This window comes from Hevea brasiliensis, chromosome 11 (assembly GCF_030052815.1).
Source record: "Hevea brasiliensis isolate MT/VB/25A 57/8 chromosome 11, ASM3005281v1, whole genome shotgun sequence".
Lineage (NCBI taxonomy): Eukaryota > Viridiplantae > Streptophyta > Magnoliopsida > Malpighiales > Euphorbiaceae > Hevea > Hevea brasiliensis.
Genome location: NC_079503.1, coordinates 98,465,693 through 98,484,279, shown reverse-complemented (window position 1 = coordinate 98,484,279; position 18,587 = coordinate 98,465,693). Strand labels below are relative to the sequence as shown.

Genomic DNA, 18,587 nt, shown 5'->3' with positions numbered 1-18,587 from the left:
ATTCATATGTTTCTGAATGCTCGCTCTTGATTGTCTCCAGGGCCTCATAAAATTTCTTTTTCTGAATTTGATTGGTTGTATAAAAAAACAATGTCAATTGTTTATAGTACCTAACATTGATAATTCAATGTTAGTGAAAAGAAGTAATAATCTTACACAACTAACCTGCCTTTTGGAGAGCTTCTTTCATGTAAGTATTTTTAAACTTCATGTTATAATTACTGAGGATATGTCTTAAGTAGTATCGATGATGTCCATCAGGAGGCTGCCACCAATCTTACTGCATTGCCTTTTTATAGCAATATGCCTATCTGATATAACACAAATACCTTTCTGATTTGTTACAAAAACCCTCAAACAAGACATAAACCAATCCCAATTCCTTGTGTTTTCACAATCAACTATTGCCCATGCAATTGGAAAAATATGATTATTGCCGTCTAGTACCGTTGCACAAAATAAACACCCTTTGTACTTTCTGTATAAAAACATCAAGTCTATAAAAATAACCAGTCTACAATGCTTGAATCCTTCAATTGTTTGTTTATATGCCCAAAACATTCTATCGAAAATTCGATATTTGGGATTTAACTTATTATTAACAAAAAGAGGGTCATCTTCAATCAGAAACGAGCACTTAGGGTTATGTTTGCATAAGGCATTCATGAATTGGCGCAATCTTCCATAAGATTCCTCCCAACCACCAAAGATCTTAACAATTGCATCGTGTCTAGCCTTCCATGTCTTTCGATAACTCGGCATATATCCTATATTATCTTTAATTTCAACTTGTAACGCAGCTATTTTGACACTTGGTTGTTCGCATACTATAGCTTGGATGAACTCGGATATAAATCTACTATCCAATTGCACATGATCTTGTGATAGTGATAGATTAACACATGTATGGGGTCCGTCAATTTTGGTAATTTTCCATATATCACATCCTTCCCGTCGTGATGCATGCATTCTCCACTTACAATTGCTCCTTATATCTTTGCACCTGATGGCATATGTTCTACTCTTTGTCTCATCGTTACAAAACTCATGCTGCCTCAGTAAATGATATTCTTTGGCAGCTTTTTGGATAACATCTCTAGAAGGGAATATCATTCCAACTTAAAACTCCTTTGATGGATCCCACATTGACGTACATGGCGGTTTTGACCATGGATCAACCGTTAGTAATGAAAAATCTATTTCAGAGTAGGTTGGAGGAGGGACAACAAGCATTATTGGGTTCGCAATATGAGCGTTGTAGTACAAAGGCAAATCTAATACCATGTCAATTTCATGATCAACATCCTCATTTACGTTCGTGTTATCACTGTCAATCCAGTCCTCATCACAATCGTCTTGGGTCTCGTCATCATTTGGACAATAATCAGTGTCAATAGATTTTGAATCATTCTCCAATTGACTTTGACAATTGTATGCATCAGTGGAACCAACATTTGATGGCCCTGCTTCATCACCATCAGATGCAGATGCATTCGGTAGAAAAATGTCAACATATAATTCAATCGGTGACATTCCTCCAATTTGATCAGTAAAATTAAACATAATGTTGACATCATCATCGTTAGCCAAACCCATGCACTCCCACTTGATAGAATCATCTTCTACAATGGGTTGTCTGAAACATATACTCGATATAAACTCATGTCCAGCTTTAAGGCCAATTCCCCTGACTATTTTCATACCTAAATTACCAATATTCATGCGTCTACATATAGTAATAACTGTTGATGAACCCCCACAATAGCCATCACCTTCGTCATCCATAATAATATCTCCATCCCAATATATAGTAGCAAAAGACGAAATTGACATTTTCTGATTAAAGAACAAGTTCAATTACTTAAATGGCGTTCTAAAAATTATCATTAATAGTTTTTTTTTGTCTTGCTGGTCCACCACGGTTCCCTTCTAGTTGCTGGTCCACTGAGCAACCCACCACCTGGTTCAACGAGCAGCACTCCGCACAACAATGGAAAGGGACAATAGAGAAGAGAGGGATGAGAGAATCGCAGGGATGAGAGGGATGAGAGGGTTTAGTGAGAGAGGCGATGAAGGTGGAGTGGGAAATATGAACTAGCTTCGGACGCAATTATAAGTAGCGTCCCAGGATCAGCACCCGAGCTCGGTCAACTGTGGCATGAAGGGATGTGACCTCTGCACACTACTGTTAGTGGTGTCTCGAGCTCCAAACGCCAGTATAAGAAGCATCCCAAAGCACGCCTGACCATGTACTAGACAATGGTCGTCAGGGTCTGCACGCTACTATCAGTAGCATCCCGAGCTGCGGACGCCAGTATTAGAAGCGTCCCGACTGGCTGACGTGACCTTTCCTAGTGAATCTCTATCAGGTGGGCTGTCAGGCGGGCTGCAACACACTTGCATGCTACTATTAGTGGTGTCCTGAGCTTCGGACGCTAGTATAAGAAGCGTCTGGATGTACAATATTTGCCACCTCGGCTACAACCCACCTGCACGCTAGTATAAGTAGCGTCCCACTTCCGGACGCTAGTATGACTGGAGTCTCGATGCTTCCTCACCCCCTTCCGGTAAATTAAGTGTTGATCACCTATTCTTGTATTTTCCTCTTTTGTTTAACACTAATACAGTAAAAATCCCAAATTTCTCTCAAACTTCTTCTTTTGGTCTTCAGTCTCTTGGTAAGATGAGTGGTCTCTATTTGGGGTAGGGGGAAGGCTTTCTATTTTGCGCCGATTAGGAGCGAGTGTCCTTCCCCATTTTGGGTTGGTGTATAGATAGAGTTGTTTTGGTTTGGCTTGTTGATCTTGGTGGAATTTTCATGCTGTGGGAGCATTTACATGAGCTGGGTTTGTTGAATCTCTGATTGTGACTGTTGAATCATCTGTCGCTGCTTCGATGGGAGGAGTATATGCAGTCTTTGATGATGGTATCTCCAGGATATATATATATATATATATATATATATATATATATATATATATAGTCTTCCTCTCTGGCTGAAGGTGGTTCCCAAAATCTATACGAGATTGAGACGCCGAGTGCTTTATCTTATCGCACTCTCGACCATGCTAGTGATTTTGATCTGGAAAAGAATGGAGGTCAATTGCCGATTGGGAATTTAAACAAGTGGTTAGTGCTTGTGCAAGGTCTATTTGAGAGTTTCGAATGTTGGTGGCTTCACATCCCATTGATGGTCCAGTTCGATGCTGTAAGAAGAGCATCGGCTTTGGTCTTCTTCTCAAATCCTACTTCTGAGTTAGAGTTTTTGAGTAGAAGAATGACTTGGGCTGTCTGTATATGCGTGGAGTGTTGACCTGAGCTTTAGGCCTTCTATTCTATATTGTTTCTGTTGTAGGCCTAGATTATGTAACTTGCTCTTTGGACCTTAATGATGCACTTGCAATTGCATTTAAAAAAAAAAATTCTGCTACATATTCTTCTAAATAACAATAACCAATATCATTTAGCCCAGTTTTATAACAAGAATAACCAAAAAGAATGGATTTTTTTCCTAATATATATATATTTTGTGGTTAATTTGGTTGATTTATTATGGAATTCATATAATGTACTCGGCTACTCGATCTAACTTGATAATATGGAGAACAAGAGACTTTCTGTTATAACTACAAGCATGCACATATATGATCAATGCATGTAACTAAGAGAATATATCAAATAATTACACATGATTTCAGATAGACCAAGTTTCTTATACACGTAATTGGAAATTAAAAGAGATTGAAAATTGAGAAAATTAGTTGCAAACCAAATTTATTATTAGTAAAATAATTATGTTTATAAATGGTTAACAACTTTAGAATATGCCTTTCTAAATTTTCTATGATTGATATTACTTGGAAAGATTATGTATAAAAGTTAAAAAAATATTTATTTATAATTAATCACTTAAAAATTTAAACAAACTTTCAATGATTTTTTTTTTGCTAATTATTAGATACACCGAGAGCATTAAAAAATAGTGCTCCCTCTCTCACACATGAACCACATGAACCACGATGAAGATGATAATTTCTGGTCGGTTTTATTCGTCCCGGCTCCCCTTCCTGTTGGAAAATAGAGAGATAGAGAGAGGCCATGCTTCACGCAAGGATTATTCTGCAAAACGACAGCACGTTTTGGATAAAGCATGGAGTCCCACCATTAATCTTTCAAAGTGCTAACCATATTTCTTTCTTTATTTTTTTTTTAAATACTATATTAAGCTGGTTGAAAGATAAGTTCAAGATTCCACTCGAAAGAGTAAAGATGATTAATATCCAATAAAGCTAATGAATTGGAATTATAGTTGAGAGTGGATTCCACTTGAGAGATGTTGTATGTATACCAGGTGCATCTAATAATTTTCTTTTTTTTTTTTATCATCTTTCTCTTTTGTTATCAACTTTGCTTGATTATTAAGGATGCTTTCCAAATTCAACTTTCTTGTCGAAGCACAATGAATCACAGTTAAGATGAGATAAAGCAAAATCACAACCACATGAACCACGATGAAGATGATAATTTCTGGCCGGTTTTATTCGTCCCAGCTCCCCTTCCTGTTGGAAAATAGAGAGATAGAGAGAGGCCATGCTTCACGCAAGGATTATTCTGCATAACGACAGCACGTTTTGGATAAAGCATGGAGTCCCACCATTAATCTTTCAAAGTGCTAACCATATTTCTTTCTTCATTTTTTTTTTAAATACTATATTAAGCTGGTTGAAAGATAAGTTCAAGATTCCACTCGAAAGAGTAAAGATGATTAATATCCAATAAAGCTAATGAATTGGAATTATAGTTGATCAAATTTCGATTGTCACAAATCATTTTAATTAATTCTTAACATCATTAAATATCTACTTATGGAAAATGTTATTTTTTTAGGGGAAAAAAATTCTAAGAGCGTTTGATTGTAGCCCAAGCACAGCACAATTTGGCACCCAGATCGCTCATATATAAGGAGATAGAGCCTGGATATCATGGAGAAGTAGAAGATAGCATTTCTTTAATTTGCTCCCCATCTTCCCATAATCTTGTCTTTCAACAACTAAAAATAGATAGATAAAGGGGGGAACAAAAAGGAACTCCAGCACTCAATCTTCTAGCTATCTGCTGCAACTCATGATGTCTTGTATCGCTGAAGATGTTGATACGAAACACAGAATTAATGGAGCATTGTATTCCGCTATAATGGAAGCTGACAAGGAGAAGGTGCTAGAACTGTGCCTCAAAGTGTCTGATCATGCATTGCACAGAATAACAGTAAATGATGATACTGTTCTCCACATGGCTACATACGCCAAGGAAGCTGATTTGGTACTCAAATTGCTAGATGAGTTGCCTGAACATCATCTAGATAAAATGACGCGCCAAAATGGTGTTGGAAGCACTATCCTCCACGAAGCTGCCACAAACAACTATGCGATCCCTATTGCTGAGAAACTGTTAAAGAAAGCGCCAGGATTGTTAGGGATGCGTAACAACAATGGAGAGACTGCTCTATTTCGGGCAGCGCGCTATGGAAACACTAAAATGTTCAAGTTTCTTGGTTCTAAAATAACCCAATATGACCAAGTTAGTCAGCAATTCTATCTTCAGAGGAATATTGATAAAACCACTGTTCTCCACATTGCCATTATTTCTCAGCACTTTGGTGAGTAAATATAGGTAATTAATGTTCACATTTATTCATTATTGTTTCACTAATATTCAACTTTAAAACACATATGAAATGTTGTTTGGAATTAATGTGAAACGCAGAGTTGGCGAGGCATATTGCTAATGAGTACAAACAGTTAATTGGTGAAAAAGACTCGGATGAGATGACTGCACTTCAACTTCTTGCATGTGAACCATCAGCTTTTAAAATCGATCGTGAAGAAGGATTCATCAACTTAAGTAAGCCAATCACTTCATCTCTGCAACTAAGCCAATCACTTCATCTCTGTAACTTAATAAATTGATCAACTTATATATAATTTTTTAGTTTGACTGACTTTGTCTAATTAATTTCTTTACAAGTTAAATGGTGCTGCAGTCCTGCCTGGCGGAGGAAGATTCAGAACGATAAACAAAAATACAAATTAGCTGTGGAGCTTGTGAAGTTTTTAGTTAAAAGAGATACCTCATGGGAAGCCTCATATTCTGCTGCAGATAAGAGCAAGCCTAAAATACATAGATATGGTGGTGGTGGTGATGCCTCTTCTATGGTAAAGGAAGCTGCAGCAGAAAGGTCTTCTGCAAGCACTCAAGGGCAAAAAGAAGAGATTGGAGAAACTCCTTTGATTTTAGCCACGAAGTCAGGTTGTGTGGAGATCGCGAAAGAAATACTCAGAGTCTATCCTCAGGCAGTTGAGCATATCGATGATGAAGGACGAAACGTATTGCATGTAGCAATTAAATATCGACAATTGAAGATTTTTGAGTCTGTGAAAGAAATGGAGGTGCCCATGGCTAGGCTTGTTCGAAAAGTTGACAATAATGGGAACACTATTCTGCATACTGTCGCATTGAAAAGAAAAGATTTTGTAGTTGAGAAGGTGGAAGGTCCTGCGCTGCTATTGCAAGAGGAGTTACTATGGTTTGAGGTGCGATTTTAGATTTTTGCTTCCTTACAATAATCGTCACACGCATATACATATAACTATAAATTTACAACGTATTTTTGTCTGACCGCAGAGGGTGCAAGAAATAACTCCACTTCTTTTCATGTATCACAAAAACAATATGAATCTCGCTGCGGATGAGTTTTTCAATAGAGTAAATTCAGAACTTCGAAGTGCAGGCAAAGAATGGCTAAAGAGCACAGCAGAGGGATGCTCCGTTGTGGCAGTTCTGATAGCTACTGTTGCATTTGCTGCGGCCTACACTGTACCAGGCGGAAACCAGAGCAACGGTCTTCCTGTTCTCTTGAATCACCCATTATTTGTGGTTTTCACAGTCACAGACGTACTCTCTTTGAATTTCGCATTAACAGCAGTTGTAACATTTCTCTCAATCCTTTCATCACCGTTCAGATTCAAAGACTTCAAGCGGTCCCTTCCTAATAAGTTGATGCTTGGCTTCACATTTTTGTTCCTGTCTGTGGCCATGATGATGATGTCGTTTGGAGCGACAATCTTTCTTATGATTCACAGCAAGGAAAGTTGGACTAAAATCTCTCTGTATGCCCTTTCCTTTATTCCAGTGGGCATCTTTGCCCTGTCTTATTTTAACCTTTATTCATCATTGTCAAAAACTTACAAATACTTGCTTGGAAAGGCAAGACAAGCAGCTCCTTTGAGCACATGCATGGTATCCGATGACAAGAAACCCGACTCCTTCAGAGCATCATCTCGTACTCACATTTCATTGGTCTGAAAGTTCATTGTTGTGACCTGTACGTGTGGAGTACTATACAACAAACTACAGACTGGATTGAATAAAGGGAAAAGATCTAAATAGTCCCTGAGGCTTAATAGTGGGTGCTTAGCGTTGCAAGGATTTCTCAAATAATGATAAATTTTAGTTGCCGCTGCTGAGTATTAACTTCAACTAACTAACGTGTTTTTTCTATAACTGACCTGTTAGCTTCTTTTGTCAGAAAGAAGACAGCTATCTATGAATTCTTGGCGAATAAGTTAAATGCTAAGATTCACATTTCTGTTCACTCTTGGGCTATGATTATAATAGCATTTGGAGCAACAATATAATAATCGTCCTTATCATGCTACAAGAAAATTAAGCAGAATTGGATTAAAATTAAAATTATTATATATATGTAGGAATATTAGCTTTTTTTTCCTTGCATCCATGCATTCTCTTTTAAAAATTCTTCAAAAATATATATAAGAAAAGAAAATATTATAATCTGATGATAAGTTGAAAGCTGAATTAGAGGAAGATATTTTTGAAGAATTTTAAAAAGATAATGCACGGATGCTAAGGGGAAAAAAGCTAATATTCCTACGTTATATATTATATGACATATTAGGCATAAAACAAGAGCTAGGATTATCAACTTATCATTATCAAGGTGTCTGCTTTTTTATACGATGCTAATGATCAGAATCTTTAAAGACTTAAAGCAAAAATGGATGGCAAGCAACCACTTTAAGAAGTTGAAGATTCTCAGTACAATTAACGCAAAGAATGCATTTTCTTTATATATATAAATAGTGGACTTGTAAGCGTCCAGTAACAAGAATAAATTCACACCAAAACAAGAGGATCCTACTACAGAGATGGTTAAACGTTGTATTATTATATCTATATATTTGGCGCCTTATTATCAATTAGGAGTGGAACGCAGGAATTCTTCTGCTTGACAGATCCGCCGATCAAGAGATGGTTTCCATTGGTGATGATTACGATTCCAAACAGAGACTAAACGGAGACTTGTACAGGGCTCTAATGATGGACAATAAGAAGGTGGTGATGGAACTGTCAAAAAGTCCCCGATCACGCCTTGCACATATTAACAGTAAATGATGATACTGTACTCCACATGGCTACCTACGCTAAAGAAGCAGAATTGGCACTCAAATTACTAGAGGATTTGCCTGAGTATCATCTCGACAAAATGACCCGTCAAAATGGCATTGGAAACACTATCCTCCACGAAGCTGCTACCACCAACCTTGCCGTTCATATAGCAGAAAAATTGTTGAAGAAAGCTCCAGGATTGTTAGGAATGCGCAACTTCAATGGAGAGACTGCTCTCTTTCGAGCTGCCCGGTTCGGTAAAACTGATATATTTAACTGTCTTGCCGGTAAAATCTCTGGATATGATCTAGCCAGTCGACAATTCTATTTTCAGAGAAGTGATAAAACCACTGTTCTTCACATCTGCATTCTTTTTCAGCACTTCGGTACGTAAATTCTAAATTCTATTTTGTTTTCTGCTTCATTTAAATTTCTTTTTTGTAGTCTTTATTTTCTCTTATATAAATGCAAAATTAATGCAGATTTGGCACTCCAAATTGCAAAAGATTACAAACATTTAATTGGTGAAAAAGACGGGGATGGGATGACTGCTCTCCAACTTCTCTCATGTAACCCTTCAGCTTTTAAATGCGATAGTGAAGAAGGGTTCATTAACTTTGGTACGTTGACCATGACTCCCTCCCTTATATATATAATGATTTTATTATAAACATTAATCATGGTAAATTCAATATGAATACCATTAATCCAAATTGGCTCCGAACCTAATAATTTTGGGCTAGATTACGTATGCAATCCAACGACTGATACTGACTACCTTTTTTTTTCGCTTGGAAAGTTAAATTATGTTTTAGTACTACCTGGCAAGAAAAAGCTCAGAAGCAAAAGCAAAATTATGTATCAGCTGTGGAGCTTGCCAAGTTTTTAGTTAGAAGAGATCTCTCCTGGGAGGACACTCACACTAGCAAAGAAACAAGCAAACCTAAAATACACAAATACTCGTCTATGGAAAAGAGAGTTGAGGAAGAGTTACCGACTAATATTATGGGACAAATAGAAGGCATGGCAGAAACCCCTTTGATTTTAGCCGCTAAGTCAGGCTGTCTGGAGATTGTTGAAGAAATAATCAAATTGTATCCGCAAGCAGTTGAGCATATTGATGATGAAGGCCGCAATATATTGCATGTAGCAATCAAATATCGCCAATTAAAGATTTTTGAGCTTGTGACCGGAATGGATGTCCCCATGAGGAGGCTAGTGCAAAAGGTCGACAACGAAGGGAATACTATCCTACACACTGTGGCCATTAAAAGAAAGACAGTCGCACCCGAAACCACCGAGGGCCCTGCAATCCTATTGCAACAGGAGTTATTATGGTTTGAGGTGCAGTTTTTTCTTTTTTATTTGGGGAAAATTTTAATTCCATTATACATGTTATAACTTAGTTAGAGTTATGATAAATAAGGTCTAACATAAAATTTCCCCTCAGCAGTGTTGAAGTTTACCATCTTCTAATCTGTTCGTGTGCCAAAGTGCAGCGTGTGAAAGCATTGACTCCTCCCCATTTTCTGCATCACCGAAATGATATGAAGCTTGCTCCGTATCCATTTTTCACTGAGGCAAATTCAGAACTTGTAATATGGGTAAAGAATGGTTGAAGAGAACATCAGAGGGATGCTCCGTGGTAGCAGTTCTTATTGCAACCGTTGCATTTGCTGCAGCCTACACTGTGCCTGGAGGTCCAAATCAAAGAACTGGTTTTCCTGTCCTCCTCAATCAGCCTTTTTTTGTAGTTTTCACTGTAACAGACGTACTTTCTCTTACATTTGCTTTGACATCAGTGGTTACATTTCTTTCCATCCTCTCTTCTTCATTTCGGTTTCAAGACTTCAAGCATTCCCTTCCCAATAAGCTCATGATGGGCTTCACTTTTCTCTTCCTTTCAGTGGCCATGATGATGGTGGCATTTGGAGCAACCATCATCCTTATGATACATAACAAGGAAAGTTGGACTAAAGTTGCTTTGTACTCTCTTTCTTTCGTTCCTGTCGGCATCTTTGCTCTTTGTCATTTTCCTCTGTATTCATCGCTATCAAGGACTTATCAATACTTGCTTACAAAGGCGATTCCTTTTGGGGCAAGGGTTTGGAAATTTTCTAAAGGGTATAAAACATCCCCACCAAATTCTAGTTTCTCTGTCTGAAAAGTTTAAATCTGTGTGCTGTGTATTTAGTTGGTCTCTCCTCTCTTAATTTGTAAAATTACCATAAATTAATTACACCCTTGATTAAGTATGATGTTAAAGAATAATATATTATTTGAATTAAAAAAATAATACAAATATTATGGATGCATGTACTGTAAACATTTCGGCTAACAAATCATTAGATTTTTCTTATCTAAATAAATTTAAGATATAAAATATATCGTAATGCATGTATTAAATTCATGAATCCCATGTTTATACCTTCAACGGTTATCGACTCTTGGGCAAAACTTTTTCCAAATTGTTACTTGTTTCCAAGCCAGTGAAAAGGAAAGTGGAAACGGTGTGCAGCCTAAGGCAGACTTTAGTTCCAAGACACCTCCGCATCCGTTAATTAAAAGTGTAAATAACTATAGCCTAATGGGCCCGTAATGTCCCAATCTAAGCTAAATGCTCGTGCTTTTGCACGTAAGTTTAGTAATTTTTTATTTTTAATATTTAAATTGTTAATATATTTATATTTATCGTTAACATTAATCAATTGTAATATAAAAAATATAAATTTAATATTATGAAAGATTTACACATAATTTTTTATCAATTTGGAGAAAACTTATGATAGTGTTTCAAGAGATGTCTTATGCAGAGTATTAGAACAAAAGTGTCACGACCTGATCCCATGGGTCGGACCGGCACTAGGACCTAGGCCGGCATAAAGCCCCCGAGGCCCGTATTAAGCCTTATTGTTTCCAAATCCATGACCAGGCCCACAATTTAGGCTCAACATGTCTATAAAATAATTTAAATTAAACTATTATAATTTTATTTTTGGCCAACTTAACCCAATAATTATTAGAAACTAAAATTAGGGGAGCCCAGCTCAACCCTGTTACATCATTTATAAACTATTTAAAAATCATAAAAATTTGTCATTTATTAATACAAAACTTAAATTTATACAGTCCGTAACAAGATTAATACTATTGTTATTACATGCAAAGTTCTAAATTACAAATTTAGATAATAATAATAATATTAAGTAATTATTGATAACCTGCAAAGAAAGAAACAGGTTATTCTAAAAAAAGTCTCCTCCTGTAGCCTGAAAAAATAGAGTGAACAAGAGTGAGCGTTTGACTCAGAGAGTAAAATACTAATTTTAAGTACAATTTCTATAGCTATGTAAAGTTAATGCATCATAAGGAGTGGAATGCAACACTATCAAAATTTTCATACACATCACATCAAAACAGCAAAAAGACAATTTGGAGTACTCACACACCCAATAATGTTCAAATAGTACATATATAGGAGCTGATCCCCTATACATCTCTCTTAATCCAACCTCTGCCAGCGAGTGTCTCTCAAGCTGGACTTTTGCTTGATAAACCAAATGCGAGGGCTAGCGAGATCATCTCGAGTCGTGCCTACCCTGACTTATCCATAAAGGACCGAGTCCCAGCGAGTGTCTCTCAAACAGCGTCTGCCCGTCCTATCCATATTCAATACCACACACCACATGCACGCCAATGCACGCACACTGCTCCAAATTAACATAAACAACATCCATGACACTTTATCAATTAAGAATGCAATATAAAATGTGTCTAGTATTTAACTACATATATACATATTTATATTTAACTACATATATACATATTTATAAGTGATACATGGACATGCCTGAATATATAATAATATTGAAATTATAATTAAAATTAATATTTTACTCATAGTACACCAGAGACGACTGTTGAGGTTGGGTGAAGGAATATGGTTGACCCTGATTACCTGCACATATTTTATTGTGAATTTATTAGTGCTAATTCAAATAAAAATAAATTTAAAGAGGCAAACATATCCTAATTTATGCCAAAAATTCGGAAGAGTCTCCCCTACACCAAGGACCTACCCAACCTGCAAAAGGGTTCAAAAGACACTTCTATATTCACAATTTCCATAATCACATCTCATCAACGTCATATGACCCCTCCTGAACCATCCAAATCAGACAATAGTCATAAACTTAAAAAATTATATTTTAGTCCCTATAATTAACCCTTTTATAAAAACTACCCAAATGAACTCTAAAAATTCTAAAATTTTGTCCCGCGGTCCTTAGCAATATTATAAGGCTATTGCAAAAGGAATCGTAATTTTTTGATCATCCACGAATATTTTATGAATTTTATTCTAACCCAGTACAAGATAAAAATTGAGCAATGTAGAGTTCGGGTGTCCCTATGCCAAATCTGACACCTGAAACGTGTCCAGAACATCTAAAAATGTTAGGATTAACTATAATATCGATCACATTCTGAGACGGGCCGTCAGGTAGCCAGATCTAGCTGAAAATGCAGTTCCAACGCCGGTGAACTATCCTCGATCCGATTGCACCTAAATTAAGTCTAAATTTTATTAATAATTATCATAAAATTATTTTTAAATTTTAGAAATTAAAAAAATTTGAAAATCTTACAAAACGATCTGGACCGTCTGATTATCGTATTTTTCAAACAATGTCCGATCAGAGCGTGACTGGTCCTATCTCAAAGATCTCGTCGTTCCGAGTCCATCGATGGTCTCGAATTTCCGATCCGACAGTCGGATCGCCGGAAAAATAACCGGAATGCTCGCTGCCCAACATTTTCTCTCTCCTCTTTCTCGTTTCAACTCGCAGGAAAACTCCATTAAAACCAGCGAGTCTTGGCCGGACAAGGAACCCAGTGCTGCTAGAAGCTCGCTGCCAGCGTTCACTATCTTCTCGTCATCGGAGATGGCCGGAAACGGCCTTGGATGGTCCTCTCCCCATCACATGTGTTCCTCTCCTTTCCATAGTTGAGAGGCACTAGTCTGGGTTGTTAGCATGGCCAGAGAAATGTTGAAAATGGCTATTCTTGGGTTCTTCCTAGCGTCGTCGGAAACAATGGAGGTTTCCACCTCCATTAAGATGCCGCTTGGATGACAAAGGAGTGTGTGACAGCCTTCACCAGAACTGTTGGGTTTCATGATGTTGGGCTAGAAGAACGCTCGCCGGCCATGGTGATAAGCTTGCCGAAAAATGAAAAGAGGAAAGTCTCTGTTTGGCCAGCATGCGAGGAAGAGGACCAATTTTGGTCCCTTCTTGCCGATTGGTCCAAAAAAAGTTATTTTAGGTTTTTTATTTTTTTGTTATTTCCTTAATCTGGATGCAATTCTAGATTGGTGAACTATCATTTTGTTATTATTATTATTATTATTATTATTATTATTATTATTATTATTATTATTATTATTATTAAGAAAAAAAAATCTCCCCACTAAAGTAGTAAAATAATACAATTAATTTTTATACCGAATATTTTAAACTTAAACTAAGAATATAATAACAATAATAATGAAACATTTAATTAATTAATTCTTTTCATTTGTTTATTTAATAAATAACTTAAATACAATTTAGTTTAATCATAATAACAATAATAATAGTAAATTTAATTAACAACAGAATTTAATTAATAATAAACTAAATCTTAAAAACCCAAATTGATAATGGTAAAATAATAGTAATAACAATAGTGAATGATAATGTAGTCAACTATATTCACTTAAATTCATTTATTACTTCATAAGAATCTTACCACTAAAATTTTCAATTGTAAAATATAATTTTACCATAAATTCTATGTCAAACACACTCCAAATTTAATAACCCAAACATAAATAAAATATAAAAATAATGAAATTTCCCTGACACCAAAATTTTAATATAATAATAGTATATTTAAATAAATTATTTAAATTATAATAATATTAATAAAATAATATTAAAAATTATTAAAAAAATTTAGGTTATTACAAAAAGAGGGTATCTATTAGGTAAATACAAGTGTTGAAAGATATATATGAAGGAGCAATTACTATTGTGCGCACAAGGACACAAGAGAATTTCATATCTTGGTTGGATTACACCAAGGTTCAGCTAAGCTGTAACACCCCTAAATTTTAAATTTATTATTTTTGGGCAAATATGGATGTTTTAATTTTATTTAAATTTTAGGAAATTATTTGAAATTTTTCAGATTTTCGAAATCTGGTTTGATTTCCCGAAAATATAAAACTTTGATGATTTTTAAAAATTAATTTAAAGACCAAGTGACAAAACTAAAAATATATTTGGAGTCTACGAAATTTTCTGAGTTTTTTGAAATTTTTTCGAAATTTTTGGACCTCGTTTTCGGTCCTAAGGCAGAATAAAAATTTGTATTCTGAATCGAACAGGCCGAACCGAACCGGACCGGATCGGACAGGTCGAATCGGACCGGCTTCTTCCTTTTTCTTCCTCCCGCCGCGCGTCCCGACCCCTCTCTCTTTCTCTCCCGTTTTCTCTCTCCTCCCTCCTCCCCTTGTCGCGCCGCCGCCTCCCCTGCCACCCCAGCCCACCGGCGTGCCTCCCCAGCCACCTCCCCTCGTCGGCCGCCTCCTGAAACGCCAGCAAAAGGCGCCCGAAGCGATGCGACGCGCAAGCGTGCCGTTTCGTCTTCCCAGCCAAAATCCAGCCACCAATCGGATCGGGTCTTGTGTCTAAACCCATCTACACCTTGAGAGCTTTCCATAGACACCAAGAACACCAAAATCCATCGAGCGGTTTGTCCAATTTTTATCTGGGAAATTTTAGCCTATTTTGATTTTTGGGCTAGATTTCTCGCAAACCGTGAACCCCACGAGAAAATCGAGAGTACCAGAGCGCTCCACTCGTCGAGAGCTTCGCGGCAATATAAATTTCAAAATTTTTCGACACTGTTTTTTGGTGGGTCCCACGGAACTTCGCAATGTTTTTCTGAGCATTAAATGAGCTTAGAAAATTCCGTAAAATTTATGTACTAACCCTCGTGTTGTGGGCTTCGTGTAGGTATCTTCAATTCCTGGAAATTCGACAGTTGTCCGGGTCTGTGAATTTTCGGCCAGACATACCGGTTACCGAAAAAGTCTCCGGATTGGATCGAGATTTTGGCTACCCCACCATTGTCAGACGTCCTGAGCTCGACTCCGAAAGTCGGAATCGGCATAGGTAAGCCCGAACTTTATTTTTTCGTAATTTTCTAGTGCTTAAATAAGATTAAAAAGCCATAAAATATTCGTGGTAGCTCAAAAAATTATGATTCTTTTTGCAATAGCCTAGTAATATTGCTAAGGACCGCGGGGCAAAGTTTTAGAATTTTTAGAGCTTATTTGGGTAGTTTTTGCAAGAATGATCAATTATAAGGACTAAATTGAAATTTTACATATTGTGATGGATGACTGATTTGATGGGCCCAGGAGGGGCTATGTGATGTGATTGAGTTGTGGATATATGGGTTGTGAATATAGAAGTGTGTTTTGAGCCCTTTTACAGGTTGGGTAGGTCCTAGGTATAGGGGAGACTCTGCCGGATTTTTGGCACGACTTAGGACGTATTTGATCTTTTCTTGATTTGTATTGAGTCAATTGTATTAAATGATTGTAATAAAATTGTCAGGTGAACCGGGACAGCCTTCTTTCTCCGCCCAGCCGCCACAGTGATTGTTGTCAAGTCTGTGAGTAAAATATTAATTTTAATTGTAATTTCGATATTATTATATGTTCAAGCATGCCCATGCATCACTTATATGCATATATTTATGTAGCTAAACTCTAGGCACAATTTATGTTGCATTCATAACTGTTAAAGTGCCATGGATGTTGTTGTGGTAATTTTGAGCGCAGCGCGGCGTTGGCGCATGTGGTGATGTGGTGTTGGCTATGGATAGGACGGGTAGACACGGCTTGAGATCTTCGCTGGGACTCGGTCCTTCGGAGTAGACACGGCTTGAGTTCTTCGCTGGGACCCCGATTTAGTTATTAAGTGAAAGTCCGAGCTGAGTTCTTCGCTGGCACAGATTAGATTTAAGAGAGCTGTATAGAGGATCGGCTCCCATATATTATAATTGCTATTACTGGGTGTGTCAGTGCTCCAAATTACTATTTTGCTGTTATGATGTGAAATTATTGATGTTGTTGCATTTCACTTTACAGGGTGCATTAGTTTTAGATAGTTATAGAGATTATGGTTAAAATTAATATTTTACTCCCTGAGTCGAACGCTCACTCTTGTTCAATATTTTTCCAGGCCACAGGAGGATATTTTTGAGGTTAACCTGCTTTTCTCCCTCGCAGGTCGTCTATTCATGTTTGTGTAATTCTATAAATTTCTAGAATTTTCGCATGTGTTAGAAATATTTATATGATTTAGGTCTGTATTATAAATTGTTATTTTGGACCTGTAAACTTAATATTTTATGCATGTTGATGGACTGGATGAGGGAGCTGAGCTCCCATTTATTTTTATGTTGATGTGAGTATGTGGAGGGTGAGCTGAGCTCCCCAATTGTTTATATATTGTGTTTACAGGTCGGGTGAGTCAAAAACTCCCCATTGAAATGTCCATTTTATGGCCGGACTCTGTCAGGTTGATTTCTTGAAATTGGGCCCAAATGGGCCTTAGAGTTGGGCTAAGGAATAGTTAGGCTTACTACGGGCCTCGGGGGCTTTAGGCTGGCCCAGGTCCTAGTGCCGGTCCGGACCATAGGTTGGGTCATGACATAAGCCCTTACTTTTTTATATTAGTTTTAAATGAATTGATGAAACATACACAAGAGAGTATCCCTTAGTGCATGATGTTTGCATATGATATAGTTATGATAAATGAGAAGCAAGAAGGAGTTAATAGAAAGCTACAGCTTTGGAGAAGTACTCTAGAATCAAAGCGCTTTAAGTTAAGTAGAATAAAGATATAATACATGCATTGCAAGTTCAGTGAAGGCCAAACTGATGATAAGGAAGGAGTTAGTTTGGATAGAGTAGTACTATCCCAAAGTAATTACTTTAAATATCTCGACTCAATCCTTGAAGTATATGGGGGGATGTAAGAAGGATATTAGTCATAGGATTAAAGACAGATGGTTGAAGTGGAGACATGTCACGAGAATTTTATGTGATCGCAAGATTCTCAATAAGTTGAAAGAAAAATTTTACTGTACAGCCATACGACCGGCCATGTTATATGGTAATGAGTGTTGGGCACTGAATGAGTCGTATGTGTTTAAGATAAGAGTTGCGGAGATGGGAATGTTAAGGTGGATGAGTGGCCATACTAAACTAGATAAAGTCCATAATGAGAGTATTAGAGAAAAAGTAGGAGTGGTGCCAATTGAGGATAAGTTGAGAGAAAGGAGATTGAGGTGTTTGGTCACGTGAAGCGTAGACATACGTAGACTCTAGTTAGATAAGTAGAGCACATTAGGTTAGAGGAAAGAAAAGAATGGACAGGCCTAAACTAACTTGGAGGAGAGTCGTACAACACGATCTAAAAGTATTACACATTTCAAAAGATTTAACACAAAATCGTTTAGAGTGGAGAAAAAGAATCCATATAGCCGACCCAAAATTTTTAGAATAAAAACTTAATTGAGTTGAGTTGAGTCGTAGATTATTAAAAGACATATCTCTAAAATACATTAAGAATATATAAAATATTAAAAAAATAATTATTAATAGAAACTTACATTAATATCTCAAATAATTAAAAAAATATATAAATAAAAAGTAAAATAAAACATAAAAAATATACTTCCATTTAACAAATTGCAATTAATTCATTTTAAATATAATATTATCAATTAATACATTTTATTCTTTTCTCACTTGTAATATTATAAAGTTAAAAGTAAAATTATTAAGAGTTGAATATATAATTAAATAATATTTTTGGAGTGTAATAATATGTGATTATTTAAATAATATTATGTAAATTATACATTAAATATTGGGGTGGAGCCAGAAAATTATTTTTGAGGGACCAACATTATTGATTCAATATATTATTTAATTAAACTTATTTCCTATATATTTCTTATTAATTGTACATTTTGAAGGTTTAATATTGCATATTAAAAAA

The 18,587-nt window shown here is 36.3% G+C and overlaps 2 protein-coding genes and 1 pseudogene across 2 annotated transcripts; 2 read left to right on the top strand and 1 right to left on the bottom strand.

The window, feature by feature from the left end:
• Positions 1-234: 234 nt before the first annotated feature.
• On the bottom strand, positions 235-1,113 carry LOC131170386 (uncharacterized). Its single transcript, XM_058129434.1, has one exon. It carries the CDS (start codon positions 1,111-1,113, stop codon positions 235-237), a length of 879 nt encoding a protein of 292 aa, XP_057985417.1.
• A 3,894-nt stretch (positions 1,114-5,007) lies between these two features.
• LOC110631928 (ankyrin repeat-containing protein At5g02620) lies at positions 5,008-7,651 on the top strand. Its single transcript, XM_021779953.2, has 4 exons — positions 5,008-5,656; positions 5,764-5,901; positions 6,025-6,590; positions 6,682-7,651. The coding sequence occupies exons 1-4, from the start codon at positions 5,125-5,127 to the stop codon at positions 7,360-7,362; spliced, it is 1,917 nt and encodes a 638-aa protein (XP_021635645.2). The 5' UTR covers positions 5,008-5,124; the 3' UTR covers positions 7,363-7,651.
• A 553-nt stretch (positions 7,652-8,204) lies between these two features.
• Positions 8,205-10,718, top strand: LOC110631947 (ankyrin repeat-containing protein At5g02620-like; annotated as a pseudogene).
• Positions 10,719-18,587: the final 7,869 nt, after the last annotated feature.